The sequence below is a fragment of the Arvicola amphibius genome, chromosome 7, assembly GCF_903992535.2.
Source record: "Arvicola amphibius chromosome 7, mArvAmp1.2, whole genome shotgun sequence".
Taxonomy (NCBI): domain Eukaryota; kingdom Metazoa; phylum Chordata; class Mammalia; order Rodentia; family Cricetidae; genus Arvicola; species Arvicola amphibius.
This window is the reverse complement of record NC_052053.1, coordinates 31594357-31610474: the sequence shown is the minus strand read 5'-3', so window position 1 is coordinate 31610474 and position 16118 is coordinate 31594357. Positions and strand designations below refer to the sequence as shown.

The 16118-nt window shown below is 45.6% G+C and overlaps 1 protein-coding gene across 1 annotated transcript in view; it reads left to right on the top strand.

The window, feature by feature from the left end:
• Kif5c (kinesin family member 5C) overlaps nt 1–16118 on the top strand; it is a 153153-nt gene that overhangs the window by 62883 nt on the left and 74152 nt on the right. Inside the window, exons 4-10 of the mRNA XM_038337821.1 lie at nt 261–365; nt 4607–4655; nt 4925–4980; nt 5712–5799; nt 9437–9561; nt 11870–11974; nt 12322–12470. Of these exons, the coding sequence (XP_038193749.1) occupies nt 261–365; nt 4607–4655; nt 4925–4980; nt 5712–5799; nt 9437–9561; nt 11870–11974; nt 12322–12470 (677 nt within the window). The remainder of the gene's footprint in view (nt 1–260; nt 366–4606; nt 4656–4924; nt 4981–5711; nt 5800–9436; nt 9562–11869; nt 11975–12321; nt 12471–16118) is intronic.

Sequence of the window (16118 nt, the reverse complement as noted above, 5' to 3'; positions counted from 1 at the left end):
GGATTCCCCAGGGAGCCAACAGCCTAGATGTGGGTGCTTCCTGTTTTGTAGCTAGGACTAATGCTCGTTTTAAGCCCTCCCTACCAATCATTCTACAAAATTCTGTTTGTTGTACAGCACCCAAGCAAAACATGACCCACAAAATCAACTTGGATTTTACAGCTGAAACAATATTATTTGAGAAATGAAGACTCCCGTTCCTCTTCCATGTATCTCCCAACACTCTTTTGACTGCCGGTGTTTGTATTTTTCACCCACAGGGGAAGCTGCATGATCCTCAGCTGATGGGTATCATACCGAGGATCGCACATGATATTTTTGATCATATCTATTCCATGGATGAGAACCTGGAGTTTCACATCAAGGTAAGCGCTTTTCCCTAAGAACAAGACAGGACTCTAGGTCCTAAGTCACATTTCTCGGTCTTCTTCCTTTCAAATAGATATGAAAGATGGTCTCTTTTAATTCAAGTATTCTGTGGGAAGCTGACCCTACCCGTACTGTTAATGACCTAGGTCAGCACCAAGCTTTTGGAATGGTTTGCTTGAAATAGCAACATAAAGAAGGCACAAGCTCCCTCCAGGATGGGATCATCTTACTCATCACCTGGGCTCTCCCCATTACCCTAAGAATGTCTGAAAATAGGCCGGGAATATGTCTCTGAGTGGGCTAGGACACCATTCCCCAATATGAAGTCCATGGAATGCAATCCCTTGTGTTTCTAACTGGGGAGCTGGCAGAGAAAAGTATTATATGGCCAAAGAAACTCAAAAAATACCTTGTTGACCAGTGCTCAACTTAGTACAAGTTCACGCGCTGTCTTGAATCGTGTGCCTCTCAAAGGGAATACGCACTCCCCACCCGACTATATAGTGACTCATTCATCCCTCTTTGAGAAGAGTTGGAAGGAAATCTCCAGCCCCCTTTCTCTTCCTCCTTGTTATTATTTTATTTTAACCCAGAACCAATAATCTTGCTTACGTTTGAATTGAAAGGGGGATTCTATTATCATAGCCATTAAATCATTAAAATTTGAACTTTGTAAATTCCGGAAGGGCTACTAGTTTAAGAAGAGAGAGATGTCATAAGGTAGAGACTGTGTGGCTGGTTGGGGCAGGCTGTGGAGATCAGGGCATTCCAACCTGGGTTTCCTTTTCATTTTAAAATTAAAGAAAAAATGAGATGTAGTTCAGATGTCATAAAATTAATCTTTTATGAACATAATTTTGTGGAGTTTAGTATATTCCCCAAACTGTACACTCTTCATCCTTATCTAAAACTTCAATATTTCCTCCACCCCTGAGGAAACTGTACTTTCTATCCCTTCTCTTCAACACTTCCATTTGCCTCTCTCCTTTCGCTTGGGAGGCTCTTGGGCAGCATGGCAGCCCCCTGTCGAACGTTTCCAAGTCTGCGTTCTCCCGGGAAGGGGTTTGCAGCCCAACCTAGAGCAGTCCCTGCCCTGCTTTTATGTGTCCAGATACACACGGTGTCTGGGTCTCCATCTTTGTGACCAGATGTGTTGAAGGGCAGGGAAGGGAGATTGTTCTAAGGAGGCTTAGAGCTGAGTGGATCAGCGGCCCTGAAAGCTTGAACACCTGTTTTGTTGTATGGGAGTCTTTCTGGCCTGGTGAGTGGCTCAGTGGGTAATGCATTTGCTGCCAAGCCTGACAGCCCAAGTTGAATCCCTGAGCACCACGAGGTGGAAGAGAACTGACTTCCCAGGTCATTCTCCACACCGTGCCCCAGGGCTCGGCCTTTCCCACCCCCACACAAAATAAACAAACGCCTGCAGTAATCAAACACTTTCCACCTCTCCCCTTATTTATTTCTACAAAAAAATTGTTCCCGAATTTACATTCCAAAAGGCCACTGCGGGCTGTTTGCCCAATTATGAATTACATCCCGCACATCACGTGCAAGTGCGCTGGTGAAAGCTTGCTCCTACCGCTAGCAGGCTTCCTCATCTGAGGCCACAGAGCTTTGATGGGCTCAAGATTTAGAGGCTTAGTGCCTCTTTAAGGCTGTTTACACCGACACCCTTTACATGACTGCAGAGGTCTTAAGTGATAATCCTGAATAAGATGTTAAACCAATTACCATCCTGGAACTAGTGTCTTGTGTCAGAATCTTATTACGATGAAGAGAGGTGCAGGCTTGAAATGGTGGGGGAGGGGAAGAATAGTTCCCCCGTCTCTAGAGTGAAATCTCACCGTACAGGTTTCCATTGTGCATTTCGTGGTTGATCTTGCTTTCCTATTAATAAGAATTGTCAGTGGATAAGTTATTAGCCGTGCAGACTTTGCGTTCTGAACTTACATGCTAACAAGCTAAACCAAAAGAGGCCCGATTAAGGCAGGATTGAAAATCTGCTCTTTAATGCATCCCACAAAGGTTTTGAATGTTATTTCTGATCATGCTGTTGTTCATCACCAAGCAATGCCTATTGGTTTTCCTTCTGTCTGGTCTCACAAGGCATTTGAAATAACAAAATAAATTTTGACATCTCACAAAAGCAGAAATTAATAATCAGAATTTGATTTTAACTTGTATTAAATATGAATAGAAATTTAATTGCCAGACTTGGCAGTACCTGGTTTTTTAGTGCAATTATTTTTTTTCTGTAATTTGTCGAAGTAAAATTACATGCTTAGGATTTCCAAAGTTGAGGGAGACTATAATCAAAATGCATTGTGTGAAGGTATAAAAAATATTACATTAAAAAAATTCAGAGGTAGTGGGAAATCGTAGGGGCAGTAGGACAATCAGGAACTTAAATAGGTTGGCACTAGAATGGGGTGCCAAGGAGGCCTGGTTAGAGATGACTACACTGTGCTTTGAGGACTGGACTCTGGAGAATGTGGCAACTTGAAAGATTAGATAGAACAGTTAGGGCTGGCTTCGCTCAGACGTACAGTACAATTGTGCCTTGCATGTGCAAGGCCCTGGGTTTAAGCCACGAGAAAAACCTCTAGACAGCCAGAGCAAATTAACAAAAACAAAAAACTGGGAGGACAGGGCGGGGAGCCTTCTGCCTGTCGGGAGTGTCAGAAGAGAGGGAATGAGGAGCTGGGCAGATGAACAGGTAGGAGTTATTACAGGCACAGGAATCCAAGAGCAGGCACCACAATGCCAGCTGCTGCTTGTAGATTTCAAAGCAAGGATCTCAAAGATGCCAGGAACTGGGAGGTTCCAGATAGCGGCACACGAGAGATGATGAGCCAGGGCTAAGCTGGGAGAGACATTAGTGCCAGGGCTCAGGAGTTCCCCAAACTAGAGGTAGGGTTTGTCCAATCCTGAAGTTTCACCTGGGTAGGCAGTGCCCAGATTTCCAGTAGTCATAATCATGGCTGGCCTAACGATGGGATATATCCTGAGAACGGTAAGATAATTTTATCATTTTGTGAGCATCATAGATAACTTAAGCCAAACAAGGATTCTATGCTATCACTAGACAGTATGATTTATGGGACTGCTACCATACATACAGTCGCTTGTTTAATGTCATGTAGCCCATGTCTATGTTTGTCTTTTTTCCATTCTCTTATTTGTATTTCAAAGATGCTTATGAATTTGGGGGGAAGTTTACCTGGGAGGAAAGAGTCAGGTACAAACAGTGTGCAAAATCCAGGAGAGATTTTTTTTTCCCATGAATGGCTTCATTTGCCATATCAGGAAACTGAAGCTATGTGTACATTAAATTACTCAGAACTCATTCTCAGCTTAAACATTTTATTACTTCAGCTATCAGATGGATCATCTGGGAATTTAGAAGCCAATTTCTGGATTCTAGTATCTGTGATGCTGCTCTAGTACCATTGTGGTAGTTTTCAGGGCTCTCCAGTTCTGTAGCGCTATTGATGTATTTGGGTCCGGGCTAAGGTTTGAGAATAATTATTTAGAAGGCTTCCTTTTCCTAAAAGGCTGTAATCCCCCTTTGTTTGTCTTTAGTTTTTGAGAAGGAGTATCATTCTGCAGTCTTGGCTGGCCGTGGGTTCATGACAGTCCTTTGCTCAGCCCTCTGACCTCGGATGGCAGGCGTAAGCCACCATACCTGGCCAGTAATCTTCACTCAGCCACATCTGTCCCAACCCTTCAAAGACTCCCATCCTGGCTGCCTTCCGCCGCACTCTCCCAAGTGTCTTCTGAGCCCCCGGAGTCCCAAGCATCCTTAGTGTCTGCCTGCTTCCTTCACATTAACGTGGAAGCTGCGTTCCCCTGGGTCTGATGAGGCCGTGGCATCATGCAATCCCTTGAGGTCTAGATGAACATCGCAGGTTTAGGATGCCTTCTCTTGTGACTGTTACCACACATGAGCATTATTTGGTGTTCAGCTAAAGTGAAACTTAGGTCCTCTTGTAAGAAGCTGTCTAGCACTTGAGTGGAGTCCAGAGGAGCCAAAAGTGTGGAGCTCAAGAGTGGTCCGTGTTTGACAGGTAGTCACAATGACCCGGCAGGAGGAGCACATGAGTTCTATGCTTAGGACTCCGATTCTCACTTGGTGCCCACTTTTTCAACCCCAGCAAAAGCTTTCATGAGTTTAGTAGTGATATTTTTGAAACGTGGTACGGTATTTCTATTCCAATTTCAATTTCTCTTTACCTAGGTTTCCTATTTTGAGATCTACTTGGACAAAATCAGGGACTTGCTTGACGGTAAGCTCCCCCTGAATGTGGCCCTGGTGTGCACTCTGTAATCGAAGAGGGGGGGGGGGGTTGAGATGAGTTAGGGCACTTCTGCCCGGACAGCTGATGAGAATTTAGAGAGATGTTTGCCTTTGGGCTCTGTGCTCTTCTCAGCTTGAACTTGCAAGTTATGAAGGATTAGGCTTGCCTGTCTTCTTTAAGCGTGGCTGTTCTTCCTGCAGTACAGGGTTTTAAACTTTCCTTTTCTTCTTTGCATGCCATTGTTTCTGTCATGACAGTGTCCAAGACCAACTTGGCTGTCCATGAAGATAAAAACAGAGTCCCTTATGTAAAGGTATGAGAAGGGTTGAGGGTGATACCGCTGACTTCTCTCTCTCCGGTGACTGTCCAAATAATTATTACATGAGCGCTATAAAGAGAACCCAAAAGGAATTGTTAACCCTGAGCCTTATCTAGAATATTGATCTGCTACAAAAATCAACATTCAGCTGCTTCATCTGTAGCTTTCCTGTATGTAAATTATTTTATTATGCTTTTGAGCTGGGATCTAATCCAGTGCTTCGTGTGTAAGCTATGAGCTAGTATACCCAGCCTTCGTTAGGAAAGCTATTATCTAAATAGTATTATTTAGTATTGCTCATCTTAAAGAGGTTTGGGGGTTGAATGCAATGGTTCATAGAAGTAGCATCCTGTGTGCTCTGTTGATGTCTGAAATGGTAAAGAGGAAGTCCGTTCGCATTTCTTCTCTCATAGATTTTTCTCTTTTTCTTTTCTGTCCCCTGAAAGTCTCACTGTAGGGTATGAACACAGCTTAAAAAGCATTTCCTCTAGCTTTATATCTCTGGGCCAGCTTTCTAGTTTCTAGTTTCCTGGGGCTAGCTAGCTCCCACTTCTCTTTAATGTAGAATCCAAGCCCCAGGCAAGGCGGAAACACAGTGGGCTGGCAGCGCACCTGTCCTGTTTATCTGTGCCTTTAGGAAAAAAGGAAGGGGGGGTGCTGCTTTAAAATGCTGTTGTTTTTCAACTGTTGTACTGGCCCACCTGACCTACTTCTGACTCTTGCAGGGGTGCACGGAGAGGTTTGTGTCAAGCCCCGAGGAGGTCATGGATGTGATAGATGAGGGCAAAGCAAACCGACACGTGGCAGTGACGAGTAAGTGCAGTGGTGATGTTCATGCAGTCACGTGGAATCCCGGTAGCTGCGCTCTGTGTGGGGTGGCCGGGTGATGAAGTACACATGCTGTTTGCAGGGGAAGGCAGCAGGGAGCTACGAGCAGACGGACCCCGGCCCATGTGCAGGGAGAGTGTGTGCCGTACTCCAAGGTCCTGAAGTGTTGGGTGAGATTCCTTGGGTTCTGATAACAGATTTAAAAAAAAAAAAAAAAAATCTGAGCTAATAAATTTGTGTCCAACTCAAGGAAAAACTACTGGGCTTCTTCCTCTGTAGATGGAGAATAAATGCAAAGGGGGAGTCAGAATAGAGCTGGTAGCTTCCAGGAAATCCCTGCAGCACACGCTTGCAACAGACAGGCTCACAGAAGCTAACGTGCTGGGCAGCGCGCCTGTGTCACGTGTCCAGGAGCTGCACATGCGTATTGGAGCAGCCACGGCTCTAGACTAGGGCTGTCCTTTCTAGAGGGATGTGAACCAAGAAGTATAAGTTCACAAAGAGCTGAAAGAACTAAGAATTTCTAGTTTGGAGAAGTAAACACACACACACACACACACACACACACACACACATCAGGAGAGGATGTGGGCAGTGCAGTGCATCATTGTCCGCCTGGGTTCTGATGCTGAGGCTATGGAGGCAGGCTTGGCAGCTGCCCCAGGTGAAGCCTGCTGCCAAGGAAGGGAGCGAAGTTACTGACCAGAAGAGATTCTAGCTAGGCGGTGGTGACACATGCCTTTAATCCCAGCACTCGGGAGGCAGAGGCAGGTGGGTCTCTGTGGGTTCGAGGCCAGCCTGGTCTACAAGAGCTAGTTTTAGGACAGGCTCCAAAGCTACAGAGAAACCCTGCCTTGAGAAACCAACAGAGAGAGAGAGAGAGAGAGAGAGAGAGAGAGAGAGAGAGAGAGAGAGAGAGAGAGAGAGAGAGAGAGAGAGAGAGAGAGAGAGAGAGAGAGAGAGAAACTAGCTGTAGTACAGGGCTGATCTAGACTCTTCTAGCAGCTCCTCTGTGGATGGGTCCAGGTCTGTGATCCAGAACTGAAATTCTTAGCCTCTTCTCTACCCCGTAGCTTGTCAGATGACGCTCATGGCTGGGGCAGTTTTCAGAGCTGACCTAGGCTTGCATACAGTCTAGGAAAACACGGATTCTTTCTGTTCTGCCCGAAACTTGCATGGACACAAGGAAACGTTCTCATTGTTTCTTAAACTGTCAGTCATGAATCATTCACAGCGTGCCAGCATTGGCTGGCAGCTTCAGAGCCGAGGGTCTATGACGTTTCTAGTGTTGCTAGCATTCTGTCAAGTTGTGAGTGCGTGTGTGCTCATGCGTGCCTGTGTATAGATGTACATGTGGAAGGTAGAAGACAGCTTGAGGGAGTGGCTTCTCCCTGACATGTGGGCCCTGGAAATTGAACTCAGACATCAGACTTGACAGCAAGCATCTTTTCCCATTGAGTCATCCCGTCAGCCCCCGTTTCTATTTCAGTGCGGCAAGTATATTTAACAGTGCTCTGGTGTTGGGTCCACTTGCATTGTGGGCAACATCCTACCATCTGTCTCCACAACCTTCCCAATCTTCCCCAGCGGAGACCTGAACTCGGGTTCTCACGCCAGTGCAGTGGGAGCTTTACTATCTGTCCATCTCCGCAGCTCCCGTTTTACTTTTCGAGATCAGCTTGATTATTCAGGATGTTGTGCGAATCTGTATGAATTTAAAAATTTTAGGATCGATTCTTCTATTTCTGTATACAATAATCGTTGAGACTGAGTTGCATTGAGTAGATTGTTTTGGCTAATGTTTACATCTGTTCTTTACGTGGATGCATGTGTGGTGTATGACAGCAGGATCACATGTGGGCAGGTCCATGTGCATGGTGTGTGTGTGTGTGTGTGTGTAGGCCTGAAGCTGATATTGCTCAGTCTTAACATTTTCTTGAGGCAGCCTCTCTCACTGATACAGAACTTACTGGGTGTAGCTAGTCTAACTAGCTACCTTGCTCTGGGCCTGATCTGTTTCGGCCTTCCAGGGCTAGGATTGCAGATGGCTGCCAGGCCTGCCCAGCTTATATGGGTTCTGGGACTCCAAACTCCCGTCCTCATGCTCACACAGTGAAACTTTATCTTTTAAAGCTGTTTCTTCAAACCCGATTTTGATGCTTAACACTATTTAATCTTTTAATAAGTTATGGGATTTTATTTCCATTCATCTGTATCTGTTTTAACATCTTTTTGGTTTCTTGGGGTTTTGTTTGTTTTTCTTTTATTTCGAGTCAGGGTTTCTCTGTAGTTTCTCTGGGGCCTGTCCTGGAACTAGCTTTTGTAAACCAGGCTGGCTTCGAATTCAGATCTGTCTGCCTCTGCTTCCCAAGCACTGGAATTAAAGGCGTGCACCACCATCACCCAGCTGTTTTAATATCTTTTAAGCAACATTTTGTAGCTTTTGTCTAAAAACCTATCATTTTCTTTAAGTTTATTTTATTTTATTATTATTATTATTATTTTTTTTTTTTTTTTGGTTTTTCGAGACAGAGTTTCTTTGTGGCTTTGGAGCCTGTCCTGGAACTAGCTCTTGTAGACCAGGCTGGCCTCGAACTCACAGATATCCGTCTGCCTCTGCCTCCCGAGTGCTGGGATTAAAGGCGTGCGCCACCACCGCCCGGCTTTAAGTTTATTCTTAAGTATTTTATCTTTTCTATTGTTATCGTAAATAGATTGTTGTCTTAATATTTCAGGTCAGGCATTGTTAGTAATATATAGAAACATAAATGCCCTTTACATGTTGACTTTGTAGCATGCAGTGTTGCCAAATTTGTTTGTTATTTTTGTTATTTGTGACCTTTTTTGGGGGGGGGGTTCTAGACAGAGATTCTCAGTGTAGCCCTGGCTGTCCTGGAACTCACTCTGTAGACCAGGTTGTCCTTGAACTCAGAGATCCACCTGCTTCTATTTCCCCGGTGCTGGAATTAAAGGCCCAGCATTTGTAATTTTTAAAATGGGATCCTTAGAATTTTTAGGAACAATCTGATAAGATGTTTTTGAGAGATGACAAAAGTTGAATAAGACATTTGTGGGCTTCAGTGGAAAAGGTACCCTGACCTAATAAAGCACATTTATTCCCTGAGGAGGCCTCTTTGTGGGTTATAGAGTTGTGTGTCTTAATCTTCCTTTAAGTTTATGGTAGACCTGGTAACACAGGCTACACATATGAGTAGGAAGAACTGTATCAGACACTGTGGTACAGTCCGATGGTTTCCATGGGTCCGTCAGGGAAGCTGTGAGCTTCTTGGTGAGTGAGATTAGAGCATCATATGGGATACGGGGCTTCAGGCAGACCCTGAGCATCTGTTATCTTAAACTGCTCACCAACAAGGTTAGGTTAATTCCTTTGTTACTTGAAGACATTGTAAATCTATCATCTCTGGAATGAGATGAGTGTCTTTTTTTTTTCTTTTTCTGTTCTGAAAGAAGCGACAGTGGCCCCCAATACACTCTGAAATCAGCTGCCCTGCCCGCAGAGAACTGCCACGGTGGGCCATGACTGGCTCTGGTTTGGAGGGCGGAGGTTGGCTGCCTCTGCTCACGTGTTCTCTGTAGAGCAGTAAACCATTCTTCATTCCAGACATGAACGAACACAGCTCGAGGAGCCACAGCATCTTCCTGATTAACATTAAACAAGAGAACGTGGAGACGGAGAAGAAACTCAGTGGGAAGCTGTATTTGGTCGATTTGGCTGGGAGTGAAAAGGTAATTGGTTCTTATTAATATTATCTATAATTTCCCCGTTATTTGCTCAAGTGTACAGCTGTATAATTTTTATGCCTTTTACTCCCTGTTTTTTTTTTTTTTTTTAAGAGGTTTAAAATGTTGAGGCACGCAACTGTCAAGTTTTTCTCATTTCCTTTTCGGTTTCAAAAGTTCATTTGTGCTTAGTAGGGCCTGTGCGTTAAGAAGGTGTTAGTATGACTTCGCCTAGCAAGGCAGCAGCTCAGAGGTGGGAGGGACACTCTTAGGATGGGGGGAGCCGTCCGTTGTATGGACTCCAGTGGGCTAGGAAGGGCTCTGCCTCTGGAGCATGGTGGCCCTGCTTCTGCAGCTTTGCCTTGCTAAGGAAAAGTCTGGAATCTGGGCCCGCCCAGTGTTCCAGTTCTACCGGGAGCGGGTCTGAAGCCACAGTCCCCTATGAGTGACACTGGTTCCTCCCGATTAGGAAGCTTTCTGTGGTTTTGTTGTAAGCCTCTTTACACACCTGTAGTCAATTCTGTGCCTCCAGGAACTGGCTAAGACCTCGTCCGGAATCACCATCTTCCCCTCCACAGCCCCAGGGGATGTCCCACTTGTCACACTCTGGCAGGACACAGCCCCTTTTAGACATCATAGAGCTAGTCCACATGCACAATGCCTCTTCCTGCACTCATCAGTGACGTCACCTGGATGTCCTTATCAGGCTCCCTGGCTGTCCAGGTGGTTGCCACTTACTGCCGTTTACAAGCCTCACACTGCTAAGTTCCTGAACGCTAGCTATGGCCACGAATATCCATGTAAGTCATGGCTTTTTGAATTGTCCTCAAATTTGCCTTTGTCCCAAAGAGAAAAACATTGGATATTCCTGGCTGGGCATCTCAAATGTTCTATGTGTGAGCTGGCCATGTTCCTGGTCACTCACCAGGATGAAGGGAGCATCATTCAGCTCTATCCTGACCACTAAATTAACTGCTGTGTCCGGCACAGGCCCATGCAGAGAATCATGTGGAGATGTGTTATTTCGGACTGAAATACCTGAGACAATGGCCTCCTGCTGGTGGCTGGCGCTTCTTCTAATGGCACTTACAAGATATTTCAAGTGTCTTTCCTGTAGTTTTGTTGGTTCCTCTGTTTTCTTTTTCCCCAGATGACTCCATATGAGTGGACTGTCTTAAGAACAGAGCTCTGGGCTTTAGTTTCCACCACCCCATAGGGCCATCATTCCCTTAGGTTGGCCAAGTGACATCTCTGGAGCTCATTGTCCTTGCCTGTCAATGGAAGGTGATAGATAGCCCCTACTCTGAATATTTCATGGAGTTAAGATGCTCAAATTAGAGATCATCTAAAAACTCCTGCAATCGGCTGCTGCTTTTTGTGGCCATCACTTCGTGATGTCTCTGTTTGCAAGCAAGCTGCCCTCTGCAGCTCCAGGATAGAAGAATTCTGTCCTGTTTTCAGAGGTTCCCCCCGCCATAAGCATTTCCCTATGTCACGGAGGGAGGGGGCCTCTCCTTCAATATGTTTTTGAAGTCAATCTTTGTCCAGTTAAAGTTATTTCTCTGCTTTTTTTTTTTTTTTTTTTAGAAAGCAGCTGTCCACCCTGTAGTTTTTGCCTGGGCAGCCAGGAAAAATTTTTACTGAGTTTCAGTCCTTCTTTAAAAAAATGGCAGGTTTTATAAACCCCTCCGCCTAGAGTAAATGCTGTGAATGTGAGATTACCTGGACTAAACGCAGTAGGGGAGGCACTGTGTGCGGAGGGCTGTAGGAGAAAATCAAATTTATAGTGTAGCGCACATCCCCTTGTCTTTTCAGACCTCCCTAAGTCTTTCGCATTTGAGATATCCTTCCCTGTCTTCCTTAGGTCCCCACCCGCTCCCTCCTTGCTCCAGAAGCAAATAGAGAAGGAATAGAGCACCAGTTTCTCTGCCGGAAATTGGGCTCGTTAGTGTTTTCCTCCCTGTGCCCCATGGACCCCGTCTGACTGGGAGGCTGTGGTTTAGTCCCCCAGGACCCAGCTCGCCGCGGCAATGGTACTCCAGGAGCCTGGTTTTCTTGGATTGATGTCCCCCGGGGAAGTATCTACAGTTTTCCCACTTGGGGCATTTCAGCCATTCCATTAAAACTCAATTGAGAGGAAAATGACAGCAGGAGAGATCAAATCCTCAGCTTCAGGCTCCAGGGACAGCAGGATCGCTGTGGTTCTTACGCTCATCCCGGGCTTCCCCGGAGGGTCTGCCTGCTGTCCTCCATGAGTTTGCATTTTCTGTTCTCTATTGCCCCTGGCCTCACTGCTGTTTCTGTCCTCTGGTAGGTCAGCAAAACTGGTGCCGAGGGAGCTGTTCTTGATGAAGCTAAAAATATCAACAAGTCTTTGTCTGCTCTTGGAAATGTGATCTCTGCCTTGGCAGAAGGGACAGTAAGTAATCCTGTCGCCATCTATTAAATAGTTTTATGGGAAGCGGCCTTTGGGGTTTATGTGTTCTCTTTGCCACATATCCCAGCCATTCATTTGCTTTCCTCTTTGGAAGAGAGCAGAGGGATTCCTGGCTGGGGCGCTTGTTGCCGGGAGATCCACTCCACTAGAAATTATGAACGGTGATGCTAACTTCCAGTGATATGGGTCACAGAATGGACATTTCTTGGCAAGAGCCAAAGACCTGGCTGCAAATTCTTATTCCTCGTGTTTCTAAGTTTGGCCCGCTTGCTTCTGTAGTTTTCTTTGAATGGGCTGTCAAAACCAATTCTCCTTCTCTTCTTAACTAGAAAACACATGTGCCGTACCGGGACAGCAAGATGACTCGGATTCTCCAGGACTCTCTGGGTGGGAACTGTAGGACCACAATTGTCATTTGCTGTTCTCCGTCAGTCTTCAATGAAGCCGAGACCAAGTCCACGCTGATGTTTGGACAGAGGTGCGTGCGGGGTCTCAGAACCCATGCTCTGAACTAGGTTATGTCTTACGTGTGGATGGCTTGGGGCAATGGTCAGAGGGGCAAATAATTATTACATTGCTTCTTGCAGATGACCTGTAAACTTGAGGCATTATTGACTGGGGCCACAGGGATTATGTTTTCAGTAGTGGTCAGGAATGTGCCTGTTGGAAGAGTGATGTTGAACAAAACAAAACACCCAACTCGTTGGTCCAATAGCTTTTGTTCTTCATGGACTTGAAGCTAAGCATTTAGCTCTATATAATTTCACCTACATAAATCTGAAGGTTGATAACTATCTTTAAGTCTGGAATCTGGGATCCATTGCAAAGTTGTTCATAAAAACAACCAGAAACTTAGATAAAGGCCGAGGAGAGGCAAGAATAACGGAGGAAAGGAATCAGATGCATTAACTCCGATGGTAGGAGGCGTAGGGTGTATGGGGGAAAAGGGTGGAGGGTGACCACCTTCTCACTGTTTGAAAGGCCCGAGTCGACATGCCCTGCCTCTGTGGACTTCAGCAGGTGGGTGAGGCTTCCCATGTGTGGGTGGTTCTTACCTTCCTTGCCTTTCTTAACACACTCTATTTTACCTACTGTGTCCTGCTGCCCACAGCTGACCTTCAGTCTTGTTTGCTTAGATTGCCAGACCCTGTCTTCTCAGCTGTGCTTTGGTGGGGGGGGGGGGATTGTTGCCTAAGCCTGTAGTGTTGAGGTTTTAGATGATCTGAGTATCTTTGGTGTGCACTGGGCTGAGCGGGAACAGATATGGACTCTCCTACCTTTGCTATGCTCAGTGCTAGACAGCTGATGAGCTGTCTGTGGCCCTTACTGCCTTGGGTGTTAGTGGGGCTCCTGGTGCTCCCCTGCTTGAGTCTTGGGAGTTTGTATCCAATGATTATTTGGATAAAGTAGTTTCAGATGGGGCAGATGGGGTGGGCATTCTCTATGGGAAGTTGTTACGTGTTTGAATTGGAACATCCTGGTCTTTTCCTAAACCTCAACAGAACATAGGCACCTGTGGGCTCTCTAAACAATAACTGTGTTGAAATGTTGTAGAACTGGCCTATCCTTTTAACAGGGTTGGGCCCCTTTGCTTCCTCCGAAATGACTTCCTTGATTAGGCTAATGTTTGAGGCAGTGGCATTGCAGTGGGGTGACACCTTTGTTTCCTGGCCATTGAGCCATTCTCTGCTTGACTTCTCTGAGCGTCACATCTCTTGGCTATTGAGATGGAGGGGTTCCTTGCAAGGACTTTTGGGAGGATGATTGAGCTTCTGGCATTATCGCTTTGACAGTGTCTGGAACAGAGGAGGTTACTGATTTCAAGCTCACCTTCTTTGGCCTTAAACACCAGCGGTATTGAGGATTAGAAGGTCATAGTCATGGCTAAGACTAGCCTGGAAATAAGGAACAGCCTTGTGATATAAGGGGCAGATTTGAATGAGATAGAATTTCACTTCTGGAACTAATGGGTAAAGAAGTACTATAGGTAATTTAGGATTCTGGGAAATAAAATGTAACATCAACTATGTTTCCAGATGAAATAGTTGGTCAGACAGCAGACAGTACATTTGCCATTGGCATCTGCTTTCCAGCATGGGGAGTATGCAGTAGGTGATTAATAAGTATATGTTTAGTGAACAAGACAGCAAGTGAGCCTCTGCAGGGTTCTTGCTGAGCTGGGTCATCACTGTCCCACTGATCTGTCATTGACCTGGATCTAGTGATCAGGAATATGTGATAGTTTGTTCCTTTTCTCTCTATCCACATATGAAGTGGCCCTGTAAGGACAGTGGTTTTTTCTGTGGGCCTTCTATCTGCTTTATTAACTATATTCATTGGGCCCAATTACACAGCAGACATGGGTCCAAACACCATGTTAGATATGGGATCTGATCGCTAATAAGATTGAACTCAGAAACTTTGAACTCAGAGAGGCTGCCGGGTGTGTCCCAAGAGTCAGATAGCCAGTGTTCATTTTGCTCTTGTCGAAGAACCTTGAGCAGCGTGAGTTCTGCGATTCTCTCAAGGACACAAGGGAAGTATATATGTTTCCTGGGCTGGATAAACAGCAACATGTGCTTTGAAATTGTACAAAGCTATCAGGGTCTACAGGTGCCTGAGGGTACCCTGCAAAGAGCCTAGCCAGCCTTCCTTAAGATTCTAGGTTTAGTACTGGATTCAGACAAAAGTAAAATTCACGCTGTCTAGGTTTTGAATTGATCAAGCTTGTCCCTTTAGCCCTCTGAGTGCCTAGCACTCCGCCAGTGCAGAGGCAGACAATTCTACCTGTGTGTCAGAGAGAAGCAGGTAATCCAGATACCTGAAAATCAAACGCCACATTAAAACATTTTGTGAATTTTGTTTTTGTTTTTAGACTCCAGAATTTTATTCTTTAGCTTTTAATTACTCTTTCATAGTATTTTTCTCACATTTTTCTAAAAAAAGATATTTGGAACTTTCAGATGTGTGTGAACTCAAATCTGTAAGTCTGTTTAACATGCCTTGATTTGGTTGGGGGTGGGGTGAAGGAAAGAGGGCCTTGAGGGACCCACCAGTCAGTGCAGGAAGGCCTGAGTCAGTGTACCTTGGGCCAGCACAGATAATTCCGTCTGTTTGCATGTTGAATGTGAATGGGGATTGATACTTCGAGAAGAGTAATGGTCTTTGTGTCCTGGTGTGCACTGCTATCAAAGAGAAACCATGCCATCATTTGAATGAAGCTGCCTGCCATGGCGACAGCTGGATTCTGCAGAGACCGAATAGTGTACATGTAAAATTCATGGCACAACAGTGCGCGGACAAATTACCTGCAGAGACAGAGCGAGCAGTTTGGCCAAGGCACACACTTCGGTGCACTTGACATAAACCAAGAATTAACTCACCTCTGATGGCGAGCCTGTTGCTGGCACACTGGTGGGTAATGGAAGCTCTTACAGGAAGAGATACTGTGTGGTGTAAGTTTAACTAAACGCCAGCTCGTCGCTGGTCATCAGGGTTTTCATCCCTCCTCATGGGCTGGCCCTTTCCCCCAGAAGTAGGGAGCCCTTTCCAGGCCTGGAGGGTGCTTTGGAGCAGATGTGTGTTCTGAGGTGTTTATGCAGCAGCTGAGACCCAGGGCCAATCGGAAGTTGTGATGTGATGTTAATTTCACACCCAAATACATGACTAGGCTCTTTAAACAAACACAGATCTAGCTATTGCTCTGACAGTATTTTTTTTTTTTTTGATGGTTAATGGTTGTACTCACTTGACCAAGTCAAGTAGATGACCCTGGGCATGGCCCGTCCTCTGACCTTGAGGACTTGAAAAGCAAAACCTGGGGTTTCCCAGGAATAATTGAAGACCAGAATACACACTTGCACCTGCATTTCCAGCTGGCAGCTTGGACCTGACTTAGCTTTGATGGCCCCCACAGACAGACACATGAGCCAGTTTCCTTAGGAAACTAAAAGAAGAATCCATTGTATGTCTATTGGGGTCTATAGCCTTGTCTCTCTCTGTTTCCTTGATAACCCCTGAAAGATGGAGATGAATGCCCTCCTGCCCTCCTCGAGGGCCCTGCTGTCTCTCTCATTCTCTCCCCTTTCTTCCTACCCTCCTCTCGCTCTCTCCCGACACTCAATGT